Consider the following 23,897-nt stretch of genomic DNA (forward strand, 5'->3'; position numbering starts at 1 on the left):
GGGCGGCCGCCAGGGGACAGGTGGCGGGTCCGGCCCTCCCAGGCCCCGCGGGAGGGGAGTTACACACGGCTGGCAGCGGCACAGCCGGGCTGTCGCTCGGGCGTCCCCAGGGCGGGCGGCGCAGGCCTGGAGCCCGCCTCGGGAGGGGACCCCGCGACCCTGCCTCGCCTCCGCACGGCGGCTCCCCGCCGCCCGCTTCGCCGTTTGCATTCGGCGCAAAACCAGGCAGATTAACGATAAACTGTGTTCTCGCCTCGCCTGAGGCAGGGCCCGGGACGCGCTGATGTTCCAGCGAGAGGCGCTGAGAGTTGGGGGTGCTTACCCCGTCCCTTGCGCTGGTGTCCGAGCAGGCTCGGCCTTAACCGCCATCCGGGTACGCCTCTTCCCTCAAACAAAAGTAGAGAAGCTTTTGAAGTCCATACAGCGTAAGACTTGAAGAGATGCACTTCAAGAAAGAAATGCTGGTGGGAAAAGGACCTCAGATACCCCATCGCGTGAGGCAGTGGAGCACGTTATGGAGGGACATCGCACCAAATGTGCTGTGCCTCACAGGAGCTGTACCTTTTTTGGACATAGCACATTCAGGGCAATATATGTATATATAGGAGCAAACAGGTGCGCACTCCCTCTGGTCCTTGAATCACATTCCTCCTGGTCTTGGGTAACAGAGGAGTTTCCTAACTGACTATACATTCAATATTGATTTAAATAGATCCATTGTCTTGTCTGGAAATGAAAACAAAGCAGAATCTAATAACAGAATCGGGTTTAAGTTGTTATAATTAATGCAAGAGAACAAATATGCCTTGCATCCGACAAGATCAGAGTTCACATTTTGTTTAGATTCTTATTTTATGGATTCAGTTATCTTGCACCTTTCAGTAATCTTGGGCTGAAATTTTTTTTTCTTGTGAGTAGGTAAATCTGGCACAGCTTTGGCCTGCACTATATTTTTATTATTTTAAAATTTTGAGGCCATTTCCCATCATTTAAGTATCTATTAAAAAAGGAAGACATACAAGCATAAAGAGGGAAGTGATGCCAAAGATAGAATTAGCCGCAAGAAAAACAAACGGTCGAAACACTACTAACACGTGTATGTACCCAAGTACTGTAATACAGATTTCTGAGCCAAGAGCAAGGAACGAAAAGAATTTGCGGTAAAACCCAGTAACAATTCCCTATGACAAAATCAGAAAAGAGTTTCAGAATGAAAATTTTGGAGGAAAAACACTGAGCCGATATTAATAAATTGAATCAGGGTAAGAGTTAAGTTTTTCTCACCTTCCTGGTGCATTCGAGGTATTCAGTTACTTCACCCCAAGGGCCAGCTTCGTCAAATAATAAGCAAAGAAAAAAGAAGCGCCCAAGGAAACACTTAATAAGCATGACAGAAAATCACTCTGAAGTGCTGCAGCTTCTGCCCAAGTGACAGCTGTGTAAAAGCTGTAGAACAGCTTCCCCGGCCTTTCCTCACCTCACATGGCTTCTGAAAAAGCAGGAGCGTGTAGAGCAGGAGGTAAAAATGAGAAGTCATTTTCTTCTGCATTTAGGTAACATTGTTAATTTGTATCAGGGAATCAAGAGATCACTAGGCTGCTGGTAGGCCAATAAATTAGGCTAATTTTAAACTTTACAGCAGAATTTATTAGACTGACATTCATTAATCTAATTGTGCTAATTAGATTACACCTTGCTACTAGGTACTAGTTTTTACATACTATCAACTGTTAGCCGTGATTTGAGGCAGTCAGTGCTTACCAGCTCTCTCCCCCCTTAGCTGGGAGTACACGGCACCACGGAGCACATACCTCCTCGTTAGCGCTGATGGCTCCAGTCCTCGGTGGTCTGCGGGGCTGGGTGCAGGAACTCTGGACGCAGGGAGGCAGAGCTGGAGCAGGTGTCTGCTCTCCGCGCCCTCGCACAGATTTGGGATCTTACCCTTTTATAAGACCATGCAATCTCTAGACCATTCCCAGACCTCCACCCTCAGATAATGTTACTGTGCGAAGCAGGGCGAGGGTGTTGCTTTTCCCAGGCCACCCCAGGTGCCTGTTTTGTTATTTTGCTTCACTGCTGCTTCCTTTCTTAAAACAAAAGCAGCCTGTTCCCAGCTCTCAAGGTTGTGCTTTGTCAAAGAGCAGTCACTGACCATCAGTGAGTTGTTTTTGGTGCTGTGGCCTCTGCTTTCAAGGCCTTTGTTACAGCCCCCACGTAAGCTGCGCCTCTTAACAAGAGGTAGCTGGTATCAAGCTCTGGTTCACAGAGCAAGTTCTCATAAGTTGGTAACGAGACCAAGAGGCCTTGCAGAGTTAGCCAAAGGCCAGGGGCTTTTTACTAGCACTGGTGCTTTTATGGGCTGCTGGGTGCAGAAATGCATATACAGTTAGTTACACCATATCGGCGTACGTAAGTCTGCATTCTGAATAACCCGACATTAAATGCAGCTTAGCAGCTTCTCTTGTCACTGGAGTAACAGGACTCTGCTTCAGCTACTGCGAGGTGGGAAGAAATAGCTCCACCTGGTGCAACACCAAATAACTGGTATTGCTACTGCAGCATTAAACCCTTCAGAGTACAGTTTAGTACAGTGACAGTTTAGGATCTTCTAAGAACAAGCAAATGAAATAAATGTCTGAGCGCAGTGGAGATGGTAAAGTCTCCATCATGAAAGAAGTAAAACAATCATATTAACATAAAGCTTACGATTGGCTTAAGTAAGAAGCTGTTAGCTTATTATCTCCTATTTTTCAAAAGCCTCGTAGGAAGCCTATTGCTGCAGAGAACCAAACTATGCTGCCAAAAAAGCCACTCAAAGTTGCAGGAGTCACGGCAGATTAAACATTTTCAGGTAAATTCTTGATCTCTCATTGCAAGAATCTCTACCCCTGTGAAGGAAAGCTTCAAGCTCGTGTCTTTGGGCCTTTGATTCTACCTTCTTTTCTCTTATAAAACACATGATGCTTTTCATATATAGATGTTTTTTTGACCCATTTAGACAAAGCAGTTAAAAACAACCAAAAGTTAGAAATAGCTATTTATTATTAAAATACTGTACAAATATTTACATCTGATTCCTGAACCATCAAAATATCACAAAGAATTTATTCTCTAGAAAACAAGGAAAAGTGCATTGTAGTGTATGAATTTGCTTAAGTTTGTCTAATACACATTTTTAGTGTATACATTCATAATCTTCAAAGATCTTCTTGAATATCATTTAGTGCCTGTGTAAGTCGTCTTACTTTATTTTCCATGGCTTTTTTATTGTTTGCTGTTTCCTGCAGAAGCTGCCGCATTTCTTCTTCAACATAGTAAACCTGAAAGTGCACACAGAGATCAAAGTGAATTCTTCCTTTGCCTTAATATACTCAAAATAATATAACCTTGGCAATTTTTAGCACTGATAATCAATGTAAGAGTTATATGCTTGTTTAAATAAGCGATGCACTACTTTTGACATTGGATGCCGCAGCAGAATTTTGCTTTAAAAATAAAAAGGATTAATTTGCTAGAAGATAGCAAGTAATGTACCAAAACCAAAATAGCTACTACACAGAAATAGCACCAGGAACAGTAAATATTAACAGGCACAGGTGAGTTAAATGGATTATCTAGTAGCATAATCATCATTCTTTTTGCTAGTGTAGACAAGGAATTCTTAGCTATCAACTGGTAACAGCTACCATAGCATGCAACTTTACTTTGCTTGAATACAGAACCCTCACAACGGTACAGTTCTAGAGATTTTCTTATTGTGGAAAGACTGAGTACTAAATTAGGGTTGTTTCCATCCAGAGATGGGCCAGATAGATATAAACAGGTGACTTCAAGCACCACTGTTGTAGCAGCTGTAAAATAAAAATGCAAATAACGTAAACATATGAATTAAGTATTAAAATTACTTTTTCATTTGCTGCTTCAATTTGTTTTTCCTTTTCATTTGCCAGCTGCAATAGCTCTTCCTGATGAGCTGCCAATATTGACTCAAGTTGTTTTCTAAAAGCATCATCCATTTGACGAAGCTTTTCCACGGCAATCCTAAAAAAATGATTGAAAAAATAAAATCACACTTGTGCAAACAACTGAAGTATTTTGCTTTGCCCAGTTCTGCCTTCGATGAGGTTTTATTAACACAGGCACGAAGACAATTATTTTAGTATCTATCTTCAGAAGACGTCCTGTTTTCTCAAGAACGTCTTCTAGTTTTATGCACCATGTTTAGGGCTTCTGGCATTCCTCTTAGCAGAAGCATTTAATCACTAGCAAAGAATACAAAGATTCAGACTTGCTACTGTCAACATGGATAAGAACTCCACCTATTTTTAAACATCTACTTAACATGCTTTTGCTTCCTGAGAAGTCAACGCCTGAACTATGCGATCCTGTAAATGGTCGGTACGTCTGTGTCTCACAGAAATATAAAAGTGTCTGCTTCACAGCGGTGAAGCACTTCCTTGAATCCAAGCAAGTTCTGCTTAGAGAATAATTCTAAAATACGTAGCAACAGAAAGCAAGACAAATTATTCCACTATATGATTAATTTACACCAAAATTTTGAAACAAACCATCATTATTTCAGACAAAACTTCAGTTTCACTACTGGTCTTCCAACCATTCCATAACATAGTGCTATTGACTATTTGAGGTGGTTGCTTTTTTTTTGTTGTTGGTTTTGTTTGTGGTTGTCTGTTTTTTTTGGGGGGCAGGGGCTGGTTTATAAACAAACTTGACCATCAAGGTACATACTTTTATTTATTATTCAGATGACCTTCCTTAAAATAATAGCAAAGGTGTAATTAATTAAAGTGTTTCATTTAAAAATGTAAAGCAAAAAACCAAAGTTATACTAGCTTATTCCTTCAGTAAGTGTGGTTATCACTGCTAGATAAATATGCAGTCTATTAACTAGCTAAACTTCAGAATAGTTGGGAGGAAGGAAGAAAAAATAAGAGAAAAAGGCCAAAGAATAAAGTAAAAAATCATATTAACAATCTAAGCGCATCACAAGCAGCAGTCTACCATACTTCTCCGTAAACCCAGATGTATATGAAATAACTGGGCATCATTTAAGTCACCGACCATTTTCTGGGTTATGAGTATTTTTTTTATATATCATCTCATATTTACTATTAACTGCTCAAAAAAATCATCAGTACAAGAGGAATAATAGAAGAAATTAAAAACCTGTTGCTACTTGTATGGGAAGAGAATGACAGGTAACTTATAAACAGTCTGTTTCTCACAGACTGAAATACTTATTGGTAGTGTTTACTCTAGGTTGTGGTAAGTGTTGAGGATCTGTCCGCAATTTCCTGCGCTGAACACAAGGTCTTTTCATCATCCTGCACAGACGTTAGTGAAGCACTGTGGCCTCTCTTGTAAGCTCAAATGCCCCCCACAGTTGGTTGGCTTGACTTATGATTTGCAACCAATTTGTCACGAGCGTTGTGTTCCATCCTGGTCACGAGCCGAAGGCTGACAGGCTCGTGTTCAAAGAAACCCTGCTACAGACTGTGAGGCTGTGCCTCACGTGCACAGGCATCGTCAACTGCATGACTCCAGCCAGCATGTGTGATGACTTTGTAGGAGTCCCTATTGTTTAAGTGTGACACTGGACTTTCCTGACAGAGGTAATGCAAAAGCATTGCGGTGGAATGGGTGTTCTAGGGAGGAATAAGTGTAGGTTCCAATTAGTTTAAAAGAAAATGGGAGCATAGCTAAGAAGTTTAAAAGAATAATGCTGTAACTGAACGCTAATTCCACGAAGTCACCTGCATAGCAAGAATTACTTCTAAATACACAGAGCTTGCAGCAACTAAGCTTACCAAGTACTTAAAAAGGTGTTATGCGTTCTTTCACCATATAATCAAAACATTTTTGTATACTTATTAACAGTACAACTCTACAGTAACTGAGCAATACAAAATAAGATATTAAGGTTTTCACCTCTGAGTCTGAAGACTTTTATTTCTCTCTTCAATCAGCTTCTTCTCTTTGATATCAAAGCTCTCCTTCATTTGTTTAACTTGCACCTCCAGCTGGCTTAATAGCTCTCCTTTACCTTGCCACTTCTTTTTCAGTGCACTGAAAATTAAATGCATATATTTACAATGAATGTCGCTACCACTTCTTAAGAGGGCAGATAAAGTTTTCCATGCTTCCATTTTTCCACATTTCTGTGGGTTTTAACAGCAAGTACTCTCTGACCATACATAGCAGCGTTGCATGCTATTAAGATCCCAAAGAATTGTTGCCCCTTGTATGTATCACCTGTGTGCATTCTTAATGTCATCAAGTTCTACTTCTTTTTCTTCTAGCAGTTGCTTTAATTCCTCTTTTCTTTCATTTTGCCTTTCTAATTTTTCCATTAGCTCTTCAAGTTCAGCAGCTTTTTCATCCAACTGTACTTGAAAAAATTTCTGAGCTTCCAGATTTTCTTCGTGCTGTTTTCTGATTTGTTTATCTTTTTCTTGTAAGCCCTTTAGAAGATAAAGATTTTAGAACACAGAAGCTCCCTTCATTTTATTGTTACCCTTAAAGAGTATCTGTTTAGTCTACGCTGGAACAAAGCGGAGATGGACATGTGAAAGTTTACTCTTCTAAAGGTACTATTCCATGAAAAATACCGAGTAAAGTGATAGCCAGTTAAATAAGCTTCATCTGAAAGAAGTAAAAATTAAAAAAATCATCAAAACATAAATGTAAAGTGGAAAGTAAGTTAAGAAAAAAGTTATTTAGAACTCTAATACAACAACTTATTCTACATACACAAATCACTGAGCTGACATTGTTACATGGCTATATAGTTTTACGAGTAATGCATCTAACCTTGACTGACATAACATACTATAAAACTTTGCTCTGATTAATAAGCTCAAGTCTAAAGTCTCTAAATAAGATTAACGGCACTAATAGAACAAAGCATAGCTCTGCTATGTTAAACAGCTCTGCTGTTAAAATATTGATTCAAAGAACAGAATAAACTAAGTTTTTTTACATTGTAAAATAAATCTGAAGCAATCTCTTTTTTTCCTTTTCTATTAAACCCACAGGAAGAATTATGCTATCCTGATTTTTCCCCTCCCAAAATCATTATCAATAATAACTTGAAGCAAGGCAAAGAACTCTTTACATAAGTATGGTTCGATGAGAGATTCAAAGTAGCATCTCTGTACATCAAGTTAATACAAGGCCCTTTTCTGCTCCCAGTGAAATCAATTGCCACCAACAGCCTGATTGTGCTTTCCACATTGATAAGTGCTGGAGTGCAGAGGCAGCTTCATTTCAGCTTTCACAATAACTTTCACTGCAAGCCTTAATTTTAGCTAAGCACAGTTTTCGTCAGACATGGCACTTACTTCTTTTAATCTCCTAATTGTTTCTGTCTGATCATCCACTATTTTGTTTTTAATTTTTATAGTATCGTTATCCTGTTCCTTTTGCTTTTTTAACATTTCAATCTCATTCGTTAAAACTTCAATTTTTGCCTCCAGTTTTCCCCGATCTTGAGCAAGGTGAGCTCCTAGATAAAACAGGATATTCACATTACAGCACTCATTTTACAGATGACTTCAAGATGTATAACATTGGGGTGGAGAGGGCAGGAGGGAAGGAAAGAACCACCTTAAAAACCAAACATGACCATTTCGCCCACTGGAAACACTGTAGGACTTTAATCTGTAGGTAGGTAACACTTGAAATGTAGAACTGAAAGTCTGCATTTTATCCTTTGAAAACTCCTCTGACAAAAGTCAACAGTAATTCTTACAGACCCAGCCAATCTCAAAGAGCCCAAGAGGTGGTGTTGAGTCACATGAATCAGGGAAAAATAAAAAAAAAAAAAAAGCTTCTTTTCACCCAGTATTTAACACTTTTTTTTTTTAAATGTATCTTCCAAAATTTTCACATTAGACTTATCCGACAGACAAGTAGCATTACAAAACACTATTCACAAATCCTGGTTTTCCTAGTTTCATATTCTAAAGTTCTTCATATGACATTATGGTATTTTGACATTTTGGGGAAATAGATTAACTGCATTCATAACAAATTCCCAAAACTGCCGTCCTAGTTCCTATAAAGGCCTGCGTACTACAGAAGATGTGTTTTAGCTCATCATTTTTACAACTGGATAAGATCAACAAGGCACCCAGAGACCCTGTCACGATTACAACTATATTGGAGTGTTTATTTGAAAGGTATGACATTGAATGCCACCATTTTTTCTGCAGATGAAAAAAAACAAAAACAAAAAGCTATTTTACCCTGTTGTGCCAACTCCTGCCCCCATATTTTTCTTTCCATTTTTAACCCATCAATCACAGACTCCTGGGCTGTCAGCTGAGAAATAAGTTTTCCATTTTCCTTTTTCAGGAGCTCGACTTGAACAGCTTTCTGTTTGTCCTCCTCAATCAGTGTTTCAAGTTCTCCAGTTCGACACTGTACGAATGAACATTGGAAAAAGACAGTGATGTCCTTTAAAACAAGTATTCAACATGTCAAATCATTACTAAAAACGGCCAGGAACGTAATACTGATACACAGCAAATTAACTTAACTGAGGAATATTCTGCTTGCATACAGGGTTCTATCTGCATCTCTTCCTGGTAATGAAACAAAATGTTTGTTTCAAACAGACACACTTCAATCCCATAGAACTGTACATCTGATTTCTAAATAGCCACCTCAAGTTATCAATACCATTGTAAAAAGCTGTTTAGAATTACAAATACACAAGTCAAAGAGAAACAGAAAGTCCAGTTAAGATATTAAAAACCCAATCACAAGAAAACAGACAGAAGCTGGGATGAGCTCTCACTTCCCATGATAAAGATTTATCTGCAGTTATGCAGGCTACTTTTTGTTTTACAGATTATAGCTGTTAAATACAGCTACTTTTTAATTTTGTTTTTAGCAACATCACTGACTGGCAGAATCCTATTTTGTATAGCAACACAACGTTTGGACACCCCAACGGCAACATGTAGGGAGGAGATTAGAAACAGCTGTGCAGGGGCTGTACTGCACAGAAGTTTTAACGTAAAGATGGACTGGGTACATACTGGATCACACAACAGTTTAAAGCTTATGTTCCTAAGATTTTTAAAAACTATTTATGGACAATGTATTACTACAATACGTTACCATACCGTGATCAGTAGTGTCAGATAAAGCAACTGTGCCTACGGTATTTAACATTAAAATTGGACAACTAGTAGGTAATGACTAATACTGCTAATTTTACGCAACTCTCAGAGATAGTAAGCTGCTAATAACTACACTTGATTGTTGTGCAATTTCATTTTACTTCACATACAGTGACCACTGCTGAACCATATTCCATTACTTTGAAGTTACAGAGGGTCAGGGGTGTTAATGTAGGTTTTTAAATCTCAGTTTAGAGTGACCACTTGATTATATACAAACTACTAGTGCTTACAAGGCAAGCAGTGCAATTCTGAAGATGTGAATGAGTCTAGATTTTGCATATGGCGACCAAAGTGTTTGTGAGAAACAGACGTGCAGGATGCAAGAATAAAGGCTGCTATGGAGTACTAGGTTTCAGTGCAACAGGAAATACGCGTCTTTCAGTCAATCTACCTTGTGTGGAATTGTTATTTTATAGATTAAAATATTAACAAAAATTCATATATGTAGTTGAAATGTTTTGAAACAATTACCTTCAGGTTTGCCGTAGCTTCGTCATTTGATTTTGTTAATTCTGCAATCTTTTCTTTCTGTTCTTTCACTATACTTGTCAGGTCTTGGATCAGACTTGCCATCTCTTTTTCCTTTTGTTCAAACTCAAAGAGGGCTCGTTTATGTTCAACTAGATCAGCAGCGACATTTTCAAAACCCTCGTTTACCTACAGTTTTGTAAGATAAGATGACTTGAAGAATGCTAACATTTGGAAGAAGTGTGTGTACATAGACACAAATGACATTCGAATTTAAAATGAAGGAAGAAATAGAAGTTCATCAACAATATGTGAAATTAGTGAGTGACTGAAACTGTTTTTCTACCAGTTGGTTGGTGGCACTTCAACTCAAAAACCTGGTTCTGCTTAGCTATAAATTTGTAAAGCAGAACAAACAAAGCTTGGGAAACAAATGCACTGCTTTGTTTTAATCTCATTGTTAAGATTAACATTAAAATCCGGAAAGAAGAATTTTAAATTAAATCTATATTTTTTTCCTTGCAAAAGAAAGATTTGAAAGGTGAAAAAACAGTCTCCTCTTTCCCCTCTTCTCCCATGTATCCAACTGATTTAAAATGAAGGAAACTACATTCAAATTAAAGATGGAGTGTTTAAAATTTCATTTCACTTAACTTATTTCTACGGCTAGTGCTCACATTATTTTTTATGTTGTTATCTAAGGAACTTAGTAAGCAGGTTTTGAATTTGAATTTCAAATGCATATCCAAAACTCAATTTTGAAAGGTTAAACAATAGGGAACTTTATGATTAAATACACTGGTATATATGTAACCATAACCTTATCAAAACACCACAAGAGTTTTTACAATAACTGAATATATTATAATAAAAGGTCAACATCTTTTAAAAGAAATGAATACCCCCAGATAGAAGTTTTTCTAATTTCTTTTGATTAACTTTTACTTATGAACAAAAACGCTGGGGTTTTGGAGTGCTGACTTGGTATTTGGTGTTTATGTTCTAATCATTGATATTTCAAAGCTTACTATCAGTATTTTTAGATGAATCCTTGGAGCAAAGATCTTAAGGAAAAAAACCCAAACACCCAACAAACAACCCCAAACACATTTAAGAGAACTACAACTCCACCTAGTTGGAGATGAAGTGTTCTCTTAGTCTTACCTCTTTAAACCTTTTTGCTTCAGTAGTTAAAGCTAAACGAAATTCATCTTCTAAGCCTGCATACTTCTGGTTTAACATATTAATCTTCTCCTGAAATTCTTTAACACGCTGTTCATGCCTCTGCTCCTCTTTAGCCACTGCTTTTGATAAAGCATCTTGAAATTCAGGTCCATTTAAAGCAACTCGGGTTTCAAGTTGTTTCCTGAAGTTACCAAACATACACTTGAGATAAGAACCGCAGTATCTCACAATGCTGTTGCAGATCATATCCTTAGCATTTCTTAAAGAAAGATAGTAAGTTACATAATAAATAGGATAAATTCCTTAGTTTCACAGACAGATTTCTTTCTGCTATAACAATGGCCCTGGGATGAGGAAAAGTGTGTTGATTACTGTTCAAAGACCCAAAGGAATAGCCTTAGTTTTTAATTCAAATTTTTGTAGCAATTGAATATTTCCTCTTTTGCTGTTAATTACTATTTGTTTGTTCTGCTATTAGCAAAGATCCAGAAGAGACACTGTAATCAAAAAAAGCAGTGTATAGCCAGATACCCTCTTTTGCAGTCATTCTCTTCACCCTCACCCAACAACTGTTGCTTCTCACTCAGACCTGAAAAACAGCAGCAACAGGGACCTAAAGGGTTCTAGGATAAGCCTCCTTCCTGCCTGGAAGCATCCCTATAGGACAATGTTGAAGCAAAATTACCCTGCACTTTAAGACTATTCTGTTCATCTGCTTTAAAGCACAAACACAAAATATATCTGCTGTCCTTCACATCGCAACTTTTTGGGATTTATGAGATGATAATTGGAACTTCTCAAAATACAGCTGTAGGATTCTCCCCATCTAACCCCGCAGTTATCTTGGTATTTGAATACATTTATCCTTGTAAAATTTAGCAAGTGTAACCAGCTTATTTTATTAATAACCTCCCTCACATACTAGTATATGCACCACTTGTTCCTTTAGTTTGTACACATATTTGATTGTATTAGCAAAACAGTATAGAACTTACATTCAAGTACTCTCAAATTTTTTTGAGAGGAAAGAAGAAAACAGCCAATCAAACCACACACCCTAAAGCAAGATAGTGTAGAATCTGACTTTTTTTTTTTAATGCCTTGTGTTATTGTAGTATATGCAGATCTTCAGACAATAATTCAAATGTGATTTTATTTTTATCCGATTATTTCCTGGATTAAAGATCAAGTACTTAAAAAAAAAAAATCAGCCATATAATAAGACAAGAATCTATCAAATGAAAGACTGGAGGAACACAATTGCCTACATGGATTTGCGAGTCAGGAATCTATGAGATATGAAGATATTCCTAAGTGAGCAAGAAGATGGGTAGGACGACATTTACATTTTTAAAAAGATCATCTCTCATATTAAAAAACAACAAAACCAAAACCACACCCACACTTGACACAATGCATTTAAACAAAACATGTTTGAACACAGCACCTCTATTAACTTGTGGAATGAAAATAGAAGACCCCATACCTTTGCTCTTGGTCTTTTAATATAAGAAGTTCATGTAGTTGTTTTACCTTCTCCCTCTGCTGTCGAAAGGATATTCGAAGTAACTGTACTTCTCTTTCATTTGCTGATGCTTTAAGCTCTGCCTCTTGCACCTGTTTCATCTGCGTAGAATTCATAGAGAGGAACAAGATTTTCTTAAAACTGTAAGCTATACTTTATGTCTTATATTAGAATACAAAGGAATAGATGCTTTATTATAGTTTTATACAAGTCTACCTGGGCCATAAAGTTTACAGCATGCGCCACAACTGTCACTACTTTTCACAAAATTTTATGGAATTTTATTATGTTACCTAGCCCAAGACAAAGGAAGTTTTGGTGGTGGTTTGATTTTTTTTTTTTAAACCTTAATGTATTTTGTTACATTTGCAGAAATTTAAGACTAGATGTTTAAAATTAAGTCTTAGCTTAACTTAGTACAACAAAAAACTCCACAACTTTCATGAAGAACAAAGAACATGTACTTAAATAATAAGGTATATTGGCAAGAATAACTTACTCAATTACAAGCTCTTGTAATATTTGTATTAGTTTCAAGCAAAACATTTTTAGATGTGTCCAATATATTTTTTTTTTTTTTAAACATTCCAGTTACAAAAATCTGCATCTTTCCGAATTTTACCATTTAAAGTTGCTGAATGGAGCTGCTTTCTAATGATTTTACAAAAAATGGAGAATCAGTATAAACACCAGGTGGCATACTCCACTTTTTCCATTTGATGCAAGCTTTTATGAAAAATTCCATTTTATAGCCTTAAGTCTTTTATATACAAAGCTGTCTTTTCTGACTCGACAAATGAAAAAAGTTACAAAAAAGGTTTTAATTACTCATGAAATGGTAACTCAGAATCAAGACACTTCAGAAGGCTGCAAGGTAGAACATGCAACAGAAACAGCAGAGGTGACGTTAATGGAGATATTCTTATTCCTAATCATTACTTGTAGCATTTACCTCAATCCTTTAGCGCTCAAGGTGAGCAGTAACTTAACTACCTTGTTAACCTGTCCTCCTAAGCAAAGCAAAGGGTTTCCACATTCTCTACTTACACAATTCTAATCTCTTTGCTTTGCAAAGTATCATTGATAGTTGCGGAACAGTTAATGGACTACTCAAGGCTGCTGTAAGCGTCAGTTATCCAATATGAGAGTTAGAATGCAAGAGACACAACCTAGTTTACTTTCCAACTCTCACAAGAAAACAAACAAAAAAACCCGCCAACCCCCACAAAACAAAGACAAAGAAATCCCAAATCTGTTTTCTTTCAGAATTCCATTACAACTGTCCCCTTCACTTGATTATTGAACAATCAGTCAAAATGAAAAATAAAAAATTAAGGAATAGCTGTATCATATGCCCTGCACTGACAAATAAAACATTGTTTCCAATGTTTATCATCTCCTGCAATGTGCTTTAAGATATTTAAGTGCTGCTGCATGTCATAAGTTCCAGCTTGAGAATGCCAGATGCCCAAAGTTTATACAGTAACTTCAGCTGTATGAAAATCTTTGTGAGGCTTGAGTATGAAGCCAAGTCCTCACACCCTACATGTTAAGCCTCTTCATGAGTAACATTTACACACACTCCACTGTATTCCTGTTATTTTGTGGATGAAGTAAAGCAACTCTCTCCTAAAGCGAAGAACTTAAAACCAAAAATTTCAAGTGAGAACATATGCAAATTTAAAGACTGCCAGAAAATAGGGTACACATTTAGGTGCATAGTAACTTATTTATCTTAAATCCTTTCAAGTAATCTAGAAATGTTGACAGAAATCCTTAAACAGTGACTACCTACAGTAACCACAACTTACCACTGAAGGTAACTGCCAATGTGTACTATGAGAAAGCTCTATGAAATATTCCAGAATTTGTTAATAGTAGAGTTGGTAAAATAGGTCAAAGGTACATTAAATCTAAACATTCAAAAACAGAATTTAGTTTCTAGAGCATCATGACTCTTTTTTGAAACGTAATTATTAAAGAGTATTTGCTACGGGATTTTAAAAAGACAGGAACAAAGACCTTTCCTTAAAGTTTTGCAGTTAATAAAAACTACTACTATCAAAAGAGAGCACTTATTTCTACAAACTCATTAATGGAAATATAAAAGCCTCATACACCAAGGTATGAGGTAAGGTATTTCCTTTCTCATGGGAAAAGAAAGGAAAAAAAATAAACACTTTTTTCTTACTAAATTCAGTACTTTTCAAAGTGACAAGCAGATACGTGATCTAAACTGAAGGTCACTTCTAGATCCATAATAGCTCCAGCGTATTTACAGGTAAGCCAGAAAATGGAAGAGCCACTCAAGTGCCTAAACAGGAGCCTAAGGCGGCAGGTGGCCAATCCATAACTTGAACAGCACTTGCAGTTTGGCTGTCAGCACAAACTGTCAGGGCATCTGAGTGACAGCACGTCCCACAGCACCATACTAGCAGTTCACAGACTTTTCAGGATCGGTCTGTTAGGATTCAACTTTTGTAAGCGGATGCGTTCAGTGACACAGGAATGAGCCGATATAGGAATATAAGCAAACAACAGAAATAGATACTGGAGGATGCAGCATTTGGCCACTGAAAAATTCACCAATGAATTATTCAGTCAGAAACGGTGGCAGTATCTTGCCCAGCATTTTGATCATATGGACTTGTATACTGAACAAAAGTATCATTATCTTCTCCAGCTGTAAAAACAAAACAAAAAAAATCCCAAACAAACAAATAATCCCCCACACAACCGGAATCTTTCAAATAAGTTCTTAGCAATTGCTGTTTTGTTCTGATTGCAATTAAAAGCATCTAATTCTTTAGATCAGCAAAACAACAGAACCACCAGATTTCCATCCCGCTAATAAGATCTTCATTGATTTCAGCAACAGTTTAAAAAACCTCTGTCTTTGTTACTGTATATCTTCAGAAAATGTCAAATCTCAGTGTTAAGTTCTCCTTTATCTTAAGACCGTATCACATGACAGATTTCTATTTCTAAAAGACATCAATTGACAACTGAAATGGATACTCGTTATTTACTACTATTATGTAAAAAATAAAAAAAAAATAAATCAGCTTTTATTGTGGAAAACCCAGGCTCACAGTTTAAGCCATTTCTTAATATCCAGGACTATAGTAGCCATCATATTGTTTACTTATGAAAAGTATTTACCTCTATTGTTCGTTGCTGCAATCTCTGTGTCTCCATCTTGGATAGTGTTTCTTCTAAAGCTTGCATGGCCTTCTGATGTTCTGCTTCTTTATTTCTTGCCTGATTTAACTCATTAGTAAGTCTTTCAGTTTCACCTTTCAACTGTTGGACATCTGCTTGCAGTCTTGCTTTAACATCTCTCTCTTTCAATATTAATTCCTTTAACCTGAGAATAAATACAATAAAGCTGTATTAAGAACATTTTAGTATTTAGTTTGATGCCAAAAACATTGAGAGAGGACATCAGTAAGTGTTGTAGCACCATATCTTGCTCTTTGCTGAGTTTTAATTTTTACAGTATTGTAACGTAAAACTGTTCAAAATATTTGAAATATTATTAAGTCACATGTAGTATTTCTATATGGATCTTCCTTTTAAAAGAAGTCAAGCTAGAGACAGCCTCATAGACAGGTATTTAAAGAAATGACATTCTAGTATCATTTGACTTTATACAGAAATCAAATATAATCTGTAATTTGATAATTTTTTCAGAAAAATTTGCAATATCCTTAAATATTCTATTAATTTTTGATATAAGATCTATGTCAAAAGAACATAAAAAGCCTCTTATGCAAAGTGATAACAAATAAACGTGGGCAGTGAACCTAAAACAGGAGGAAAAAAAAGGGGAAATAATCACAGTCAGTCACGGATGGTAACTCAGGAAGCACTTGGCTTGCACTTTCCTCACAAGAAAGAAAATGAGTCTTTGATAAATGCAATGCAGTTAAAAAGACAAATAGAGCAGACACCTCCAATCACAGCTGACAATACTTCTACTTTGTTAAAAGGGAGAACTTTCGAAAAAAAGGACACTGCTCAGAACTTGCAAGGATGATTACAACTGTCTATATGAAGATATGCTAGACCTGACCTGCGCAACATATTGCCTATTGGCCAGCTCTGGCCTGCCAGAAACATCTTTGTTCAAGTGCATCGTGCAGGGGAAAAAAAAAAAAAAAAGCCAGCTGCATGTACAGGTGGAAAGGGAGATTGGGAATTGGACACTGAAAGCATGATATGAGGCAGCTATGAGAGCTTGAGCTGAAAGATAAAGTACAATTATGACACAGGCCACTTGGAAAGTAATGGCTAGAAATGGAGGTAAGTGCCATACTGATACTGTTCTGAGACAAGAACAGCAAGAAAGCTGCAGAATGGAATTTCATTAGGTAATACCAAGAGAATTCTAGCACTACTTTTTTATGCATTATTTTCCAGGTGTATTGTTTAAAGCTGTCCTCATTTCTTAAGCCTATAAATTGAATTGTCTTGAATTAAAAAACCCAAATCAACCTCTTACGCTACAGCAGTCTGTTTCCCTACCTGTCTGTAGTGTATACAGCCATACTCTGAATATTCTTTTCTTCTTCTGCATGTTTTTGTAGCTCTCTGACATGCTCTATTAATTTCTTCTCTGCTTGCTCTGCTTTCCACCTCCTTTCTTTCTCCTGATCCAGTTCCTGAATCAGCGCCTTAGCAAGAATGTGGTAAGCATCAACTTACTAGGAAACATCCAAACATAGCCAAAAATGACAAACAACATTCATAACTGCAGAACAAGATTTTTTTCTCTTTCTCTAATTCATGGATGACAGTAAAAAGTGCAAGTGACCAGGCCAAAAACCCCCACAGAAATGAAATAAAATGAATTCTCTTCCAGCTGATACTACAAGAACTCCACTATTTTTTGATCCTATCTACACGCAATTATTTTTGTCACTTCCAATTTTAAAGCTTCACCAGGAGATATATGCTTAGCTCCAGGTGAAGCCATACTCATATTTAACTTAAAGTGATGCAAAACATACTCGGTATGTTGATTCTTCTGTGGCATTTGAATTAATTTCTTCTACTTTTTCAATATTGCTCTGTCTTCCAGTTAGTATTTCAGATTTTCTTCCCACTACTTCCAAGTTTCGAGTATCCGATGATGAATCGAGATGACAGTCTCTCTGACTGGAGCGTGGACACTTAGAGGAACTCTTCTTTTCTTCTCTATAATAGCAGGACATCATATTAAGGACATGCATATTTAAGAATATGCAGAGTTTAAACAGTAACAGGGGATTCAATCACTTTTACAGGACAGAGTTTTACAGTTCTGTGTAGAAGTCAAATTGTACAGAGTTCAAAACCATGTAGAAAATAATTTGCAAGCTGATCATAAAACAAACAGCTAAATTCAAATCTTCAGCTGCAAAAAAAATTCGTAGTACTAAAAGATGCTACCTGAAAAACATCTTATTATTACAGAGATACAAAACAATTTCAGAGAAGCAGAGTAGGTATACAGCTGCAGTGTCAGACTAAACTAATATATTCCAATTTATATCATCTTCTATTCATCACTTCTGATATTTACTATATAAATCAAACAAATTACTATAGCATCCTTCGTTTCAGCACAAAATAGGGACAGTTATATTCTTGACCATCATTCTGACACCGTGAGTCTTTTATTTTTTAATTTGACTCAATACTTTTGTCTGTGGAGAATTCTTCTGTCTCCACAATTTAAAACAACGATGAAAGTGTAAGCTGTTAGAATTCTGAAAGTGTTTATTTTGGAATCTTCAGTTCAATTTCCTTTTCACCTAAAGACAGAAAATGCTCGAATAGGGAAATGAGTGAGCGAAGAGTGAACTTCAAGAAGTTTCAAATAATACATCATAATACGTAAAGGACTAATATGGAAAAACAAGGATGCAGAACGTTATATGTAAACAGTCGGATTAAGAAAAAAGGGGCTTGTATATTAAACATCTATGAGCAGGGCCAGCTGACATATAACTAATTTTCTTTGGGGTGGGGGTAACACTTCAAAAGTTTGACATTGTTTTCCTCATCAACAGATTTCTTATGAAGCCTCAGGAGTGAATAATTTTTAGAGCATTAACAACAGAGCTGATTTACCCAACTTACCGCTGTCAGCAAAATGTTTCAAGTCAAACTATGTTCACTCTGACAATATTCATAGAGCCATGGAATAGTTTGGGTTGGAAGGGACCAATAAAGGTCATCTAGTCCAACCCTCTTGCATTGAGCAGGGACATCTTCAACTAGATCAGGTTGCTCAGAACCCCGTCCAACCTGACCTTGAATGTTTCCAGGGATGGGGCATCTACCACCTCCCTGGGCAACCTGTGCCAGTGTTTCACCACGCTCATCATAAAAAAAAAAAAAAATAATCTTCCTTATATCCAGTATAAATCTACCCTCTTTTAGTTTAAAGCCATTACCCCTTGTCCTATTGCAACAAGCTCAGCTTATTTTATTTTGGCTTTATATGGCAAACACTGTGATACCTGTCAGTTATTTTGTTCTTAAGATGATTTGCATGACATCTAGTAGATGAGGTAGTTCTACGGTAAGTAGGGATCTTGCTTCTTTTCACAACCTTTCTGTTGTTCTCTTTCCCACTCTCATTTTCGCTCTCAGAAGTTGGATCTGTGTCTCTCTTAGCTTTGAGAACGTTTGGAGGAGCTTCCCTTCTTGAGGTATCAGATACCTAAGAATAGACAGGAGTTTTATCTATACATTTTACAATTTCTAATTGGTTAATTTGTAACAGGCAATTATCTAATTGGCTAATTTGATAGAGAAGTAAATAATTGCTTCCAAACTACCCCTTTCCTCCTTGCTAAAACATATTGTTGTTTTAAAGATAAAATAAACCCAACAGAATAGCATGCATGAGAATATGTAGTTGTATCTTTCTGAAATACCTGAAGTTTGTTCAAAATCCTTAGGCATAGAAGTGCGGTGCAAAATGTAAAATAACTATAGCATTTGAAAATAAAGCCCTGCAAACATGCAAAGTAGACCATAAACTGTTACAAAAACATACCTGACAAACATACCAGACTAACTTGACCTGTTACTTAGCAAAGTTAATTTTCAACAACTCTATAATCCAGATATTTTACTGTATTTCATATTTTACTCAGGTTCAGTTATATATATTGATGGCTTCAGGGTAAAAACCAGAAAACAATTTTCTATCTAATGTAATATGATCGGATAGTATGGGACTAGGAGAACTATGGTTTTTATTTAGTATGATGATTCAAAGTGTGATCTTCAGTTTTAAAGACTTGATTTTATTTTATTCCCAGTTTCTCAAAATTATTAAATATACATTAGCATGAAGTCAGCACATGCATACCAGTAGACATGCTTCAGTCTGTCCCAGCAAACTCTTGCACTATGAAGAGGTACACCTCATTTTACAAACAAAACTTTCTGTGCAATCACAGGAAAAAAAAAATTACCTTTTGCAGTATCTCTGAAATTTGATCTTCTATTTTTTTAATTCTTATTTCACTGTATATTTTATCAAGTTCGGCCTTCTCTGTTTCTGAAGATGAGACAAGCTCTGTAGAGGAGCTGATGGCACTTTGTACTGGTACTCTTGTACGTTGACGAAAATGAGCTAATGCCTGGTCGATATGTGGTGTCACCACCGGTAAGGTAACATAGTTCTATTAAGAGGAAATACAACCCTTGTAACTTTAATGAGTTTCATGCGATATAAAAATAAATGTATCAATTTTAAAATCAGTACACAAAAACTATGGCACCTGATCTCTGGATGAGGGGCATCCAGATGAAACCAAACAGCCCAGAATGTCTTCTAAACACTGCAAATCTGAACAGTTTTCTTCTGCCGGGTCCACTGGTTCACCAGAAATATTTTTTCCATCTAGAGTTGTTAGCTGGGGCAACATCTGAAGAACAGTTTCTCTATAACCTTGAGGAAAAGGCGACATTTAAATTGAAATTAATTGCCGAAGCGTCTAGTGCATTTTAGGTACCTTGTCACCTTAAATTATTAATTGCATTTTTATTCAAAGAAAAAAAAGTAGCAAGTTATCTACAAGTGTCTCACCTTTCCCCACCCATAAGGCTTTCAACAGACAACGTTACTAAACAAATGAACTGGGAAGCTGCTTGCCTAGTCCTGGTCTACACAGGGATTTCCCCATCATCAGCAGCACACTGCAGTTGCACAGACAACCTGTTAGTACCGGGCTCACTGCACCAGAACAGTTGTTATCAAGTGTGAGGATAGACAAGCATAATGGAAAAACAAGCATAATGGAAAGGCAAGTTCTGAAAGGGCTTGGATACCTTCATCCCCTTTCAGTGAATGAACTAAGGTGTTACGAAATTGTAAGGAATTGAAGTTAAATTTCTCTAAATTAATAGAATTTGGGCTTCTAAACATTGCAGTTACTTTTGAAAGTGCCACCAAAGAGGTAGATTTAAAGAGGTATGTTGAGTAAACACTTACAGAAGAAAACTAGTGGAATTTTCTAAGTTATCAAGATAGCTTTAATAGTCCTGTTCCTGCTTCTGTGGTGCCTGAATGCATTTGTAAAACTTGTTCATCGGTGCTTTTGAAAACATTACCTAAGGACTTATTCGGCTTCCCTCAATAACCTCTGAGGTTTGTATTATAATTGTACACATATTATCACCTGTATCAGTCACATGCTCATGATATGGTTGTTATTTTGTATTACTGTAATTCCTACTGTTTTAGTCTTTGTAGTTGGCAATGAAATTTAGTATTTTAGGAAGCATGAAGGGTCATGGACTGACATTTAAATGCTTCCAAAATCATCTTTGAGCTGTCCCAAAAGTATCAATCCTCCACTTCTACCTTCTTGTAGGAGATTTTCCCCTCTCTTATACACAAATGAAGAAAACAAACAAAACCTGCACCAAAACAGGATGCTACAGTTTAACTTCTTTGAACACAGGGTGTAACATTTGAATGGCGCAAAAAACCTATCCCCAAACCAGAAGCTCCAGGCAAAACAACTGAAAGTGATGTACCCACACATGCTCCTCCAACTTGTCTCCATGCTGCCTAGTGAGACCCCCACCTACTATTTTGATGAAAATGCTAATTACTGCAGAGCATCTTATAGTCTGTCACTGCTTACTGAAGCTGTGGGAAAAGGAGGAAAGGTTAATGGTCCTTATTACTGATCTGCCTCTTGTGGCCTCTACCAGTAGAGGACAACCATCTACTCCCATGTCTGCCCTCTATATATATAGGACAATATCTTTATGTACATTCTTCAAATTCTCCAACCTCCAACCTTATAATATTAATACTCCCTTCCTCCCATTTCTGCAACACTTTCTTTCCATCGCTCTTTGTCCATCTCCTGCCTTAACCTAAGATAAAGTGAGAAGTTGAGCCTTATCAAAGCATACAAGAAGTTACAATTTTGAGCATATGCCTGGGGGGGTGGAGGGGAGATTTCTCTGTGAAAAAAAATTTCATTTTGACAGAATTTAGACTTCTGCAGGCTGGCCGGTTTATGAAAGAATTTGCAGGCTTCAGAATGTGTCTGACAGCTTAAGGGAAATCACTGGCCTAAAAAGCACCGAGTACCTACCTAACATGAGACCCATACCTGCTGCACGACAAACTGGATTGGCCTTTCCATTTTTTTCCAGTGTCAGATTTGTCAAACAGCGCAGCCCCTTTGTGCACTGAAGTAAGTGATCCATGTTGCTTACACAGTTGCTGTGAAGGTCAATATGGCTAATCTTATGACTGGTTCCATGAAGGCACTGAAATCCTGAAAATTTGTGAAAAAACACAAAATAATGATTTCTGCTACAATCTTGGGAGTACAGGATTTAGAAAAAATGGCATTTTGTTGAAAAAACAAAAAATATTCAGTAAATTATACATCATAACTGGAAATGATGTGAATACTTTTGCTCCATATCCCTGTCTACGTATATTAATCATCTGTGGCACACTACCACACAGTACAATGCTTAAGCTAGATATGAGAGCTAACTTTACAGAAACAGGTTAGTTTCTCACTGTTAAGAAGCATGTAAACATAAACATTTTACTTGAAGTTCCTTTTTATAACTCAGTTCATTAAGAAAATTGTTACCGCTATTCTTTTTCATTTTCTATTAATAACTCCCTTGATTTTGTAGCTTAAAATCTTAGTTAGAAGCAACAATTGACCATTTCAACAAATAGATTTAGAAGAGAACTTCCACATCATATCCAAAGTTGAATTATTGTCCTATAAAAAGGAAAGATGTGACTCTCTTGGAAATATCTTCCAAGGCTACTGCATTTTTCACTTTAGAAATTAGTTTGAAGTGTTTACTGTACTATTTTGTGAGCAAACTCAGCCTCACCAAATAAATTCCAGTTCAGAACAATCCTTGATGTTAGAAACTTGAAGGCTAAGAGTAGCTGCAACTGCTACCTTTAATAGGTACTCAGTCAGTTGGCTGAACTACTAGAAACTTCTAAAAATACATTTGGTCAAGGTTTGCAAAATTAAAGTGAGGCTAATGCTTTTTATTGCACTGCACATGACAAAGTTACTTACCAGAGAGATCATGTATGCGATTATAGGACAAATTTAGTATAGTTAAATTAAAGAGCTTTTCCAGTCCTAAACAAAATAAGGGAAAAAAAGAAACAGTAAGATTTTCAGAAGAATGCTCTGCTTTTATCAAACCAAAACTTGCAAAGTAAGCCTTTTAAAATCATAACTGCAAATTATGACAATAAACTGTAATCATAATATAATAATCAGGTTTTCCTTCTAAATTAAGGCACTTAGCTATGATAAAAGCTTACAGAGACTACATACTCTTTTTAAAATTTGCACAACAATATGGCTGGTAGCTCATATTAACTTCGTATAGCCTTATGCATACTTTCCAGAAGCAAGCTTTATCAGAGCTCTTAGAAAAACTCCATAAGTTGCTAAACGGACAGAAACAAATATTGCAGACCCTCCACTTTCGTTATCAGGTTACAGGACAAGCTTAGGGTGCGCAGATTAGCCAGGGAACTGAGCCCCTCGATCCGGCGGATCTGGTTGGATGACAGATCTAAATGCTGCAGATTCCGGAGATGGCCGAGCCCTTCGATTCTGGCGATGCGGTTACAGTGCAGGTTGAGCGTGTGCAGGTCCGAGCTCAGGGACACCTCCAGCAAGCTGCGAGGGAAAGGCGCCCGCCATCAGCCGGCCAGCTTCACTCCCGGGCCGCCCGACCCAGCCCCGCCACGGCCGCGGCCTCCCCTCGCCCCCAGGGCCCGGCTCCCCGCGCCGCCTGCGGCGAGGCACCAGCCCCGCCTGCCCCTCCGGCACTCTCCTCACCTCTTCACGCCCTTATCCATGAGGCAGAGCTCGCCGGGGACGGGGCGGTCCCCCGCCATACCGCCGTCCCCCTCCCCGCACCAACGGCCGCCGCACTTCAAACTTCCCTCCTCTCAACGCCGACGCGCCCTGCTTTACGGC

General features: G+C 37.4%; 1 protein-coding gene across 3 annotated transcripts; it reads right to left on the bottom strand.

Moving 5' to 3' along the window:
- Nucleotides 1-3,024: 3,024 nt before the first annotated feature.
- LRRCC1 (leucine rich repeat and coiled-coil centrosomal protein 1) lies at nt 3,025-23,897 on the bottom strand. 3 transcript variants are annotated; one of them, XM_054190952.1, is made up of 19 exons: nt 23,757-23,897; nt 23,389-23,594; nt 22,977-23,042; nt 22,026-22,193; nt 20,175-20,344; nt 19,866-20,075; nt 18,900-19,102; nt 17,403-17,589; nt 16,918-17,066; nt 15,553-15,757; nt 12,352-12,491; nt 10,845-11,046; nt 9,684-9,869; nt 8,268-8,442; nt 7,362-7,525; nt 6,274-6,482; nt 5,950-6,087; nt 3,906-4,041; nt 3,025-3,320 (listed from the first exon to the last, which is right to left on the bottom strand). In XM_054190952.1, the coding sequence occupies exons 1-19, from the start codon at nt 23,813-23,815 to the stop codon at nt 3,198-3,200; spliced, it is 3,096 nt and encodes a 1,031-aa protein (XP_054046927.1). In that variant the 5' UTR covers nt 23,816-23,897; the 3' UTR covers nt 3,025-3,197. The 3 variants fall into 3 exon arrangements, with proteins under 3 accessions (XP_054046927.1, XP_054046928.1, XP_054046929.1); XM_054190953.1 differs by lacking the exon at nt 23,389-23,594 and having other exon boundaries at nt 23,757-23,890; XM_054190954.1 differs by lacking the exons at nt 3,025-3,320; nt 3,906-4,041; nt 5,950-6,087 and having other exon boundaries at nt 6,341-6,663.

Source organism: Rissa tridactyla, chromosome 2, assembly GCF_028500815.1.
Source record: "Rissa tridactyla isolate bRisTri1 chromosome 2, bRisTri1.patW.cur.20221130, whole genome shotgun sequence".
NCBI lineage: Eukaryota > Metazoa > Chordata > Aves > Charadriiformes > Laridae > Rissa > Rissa tridactyla.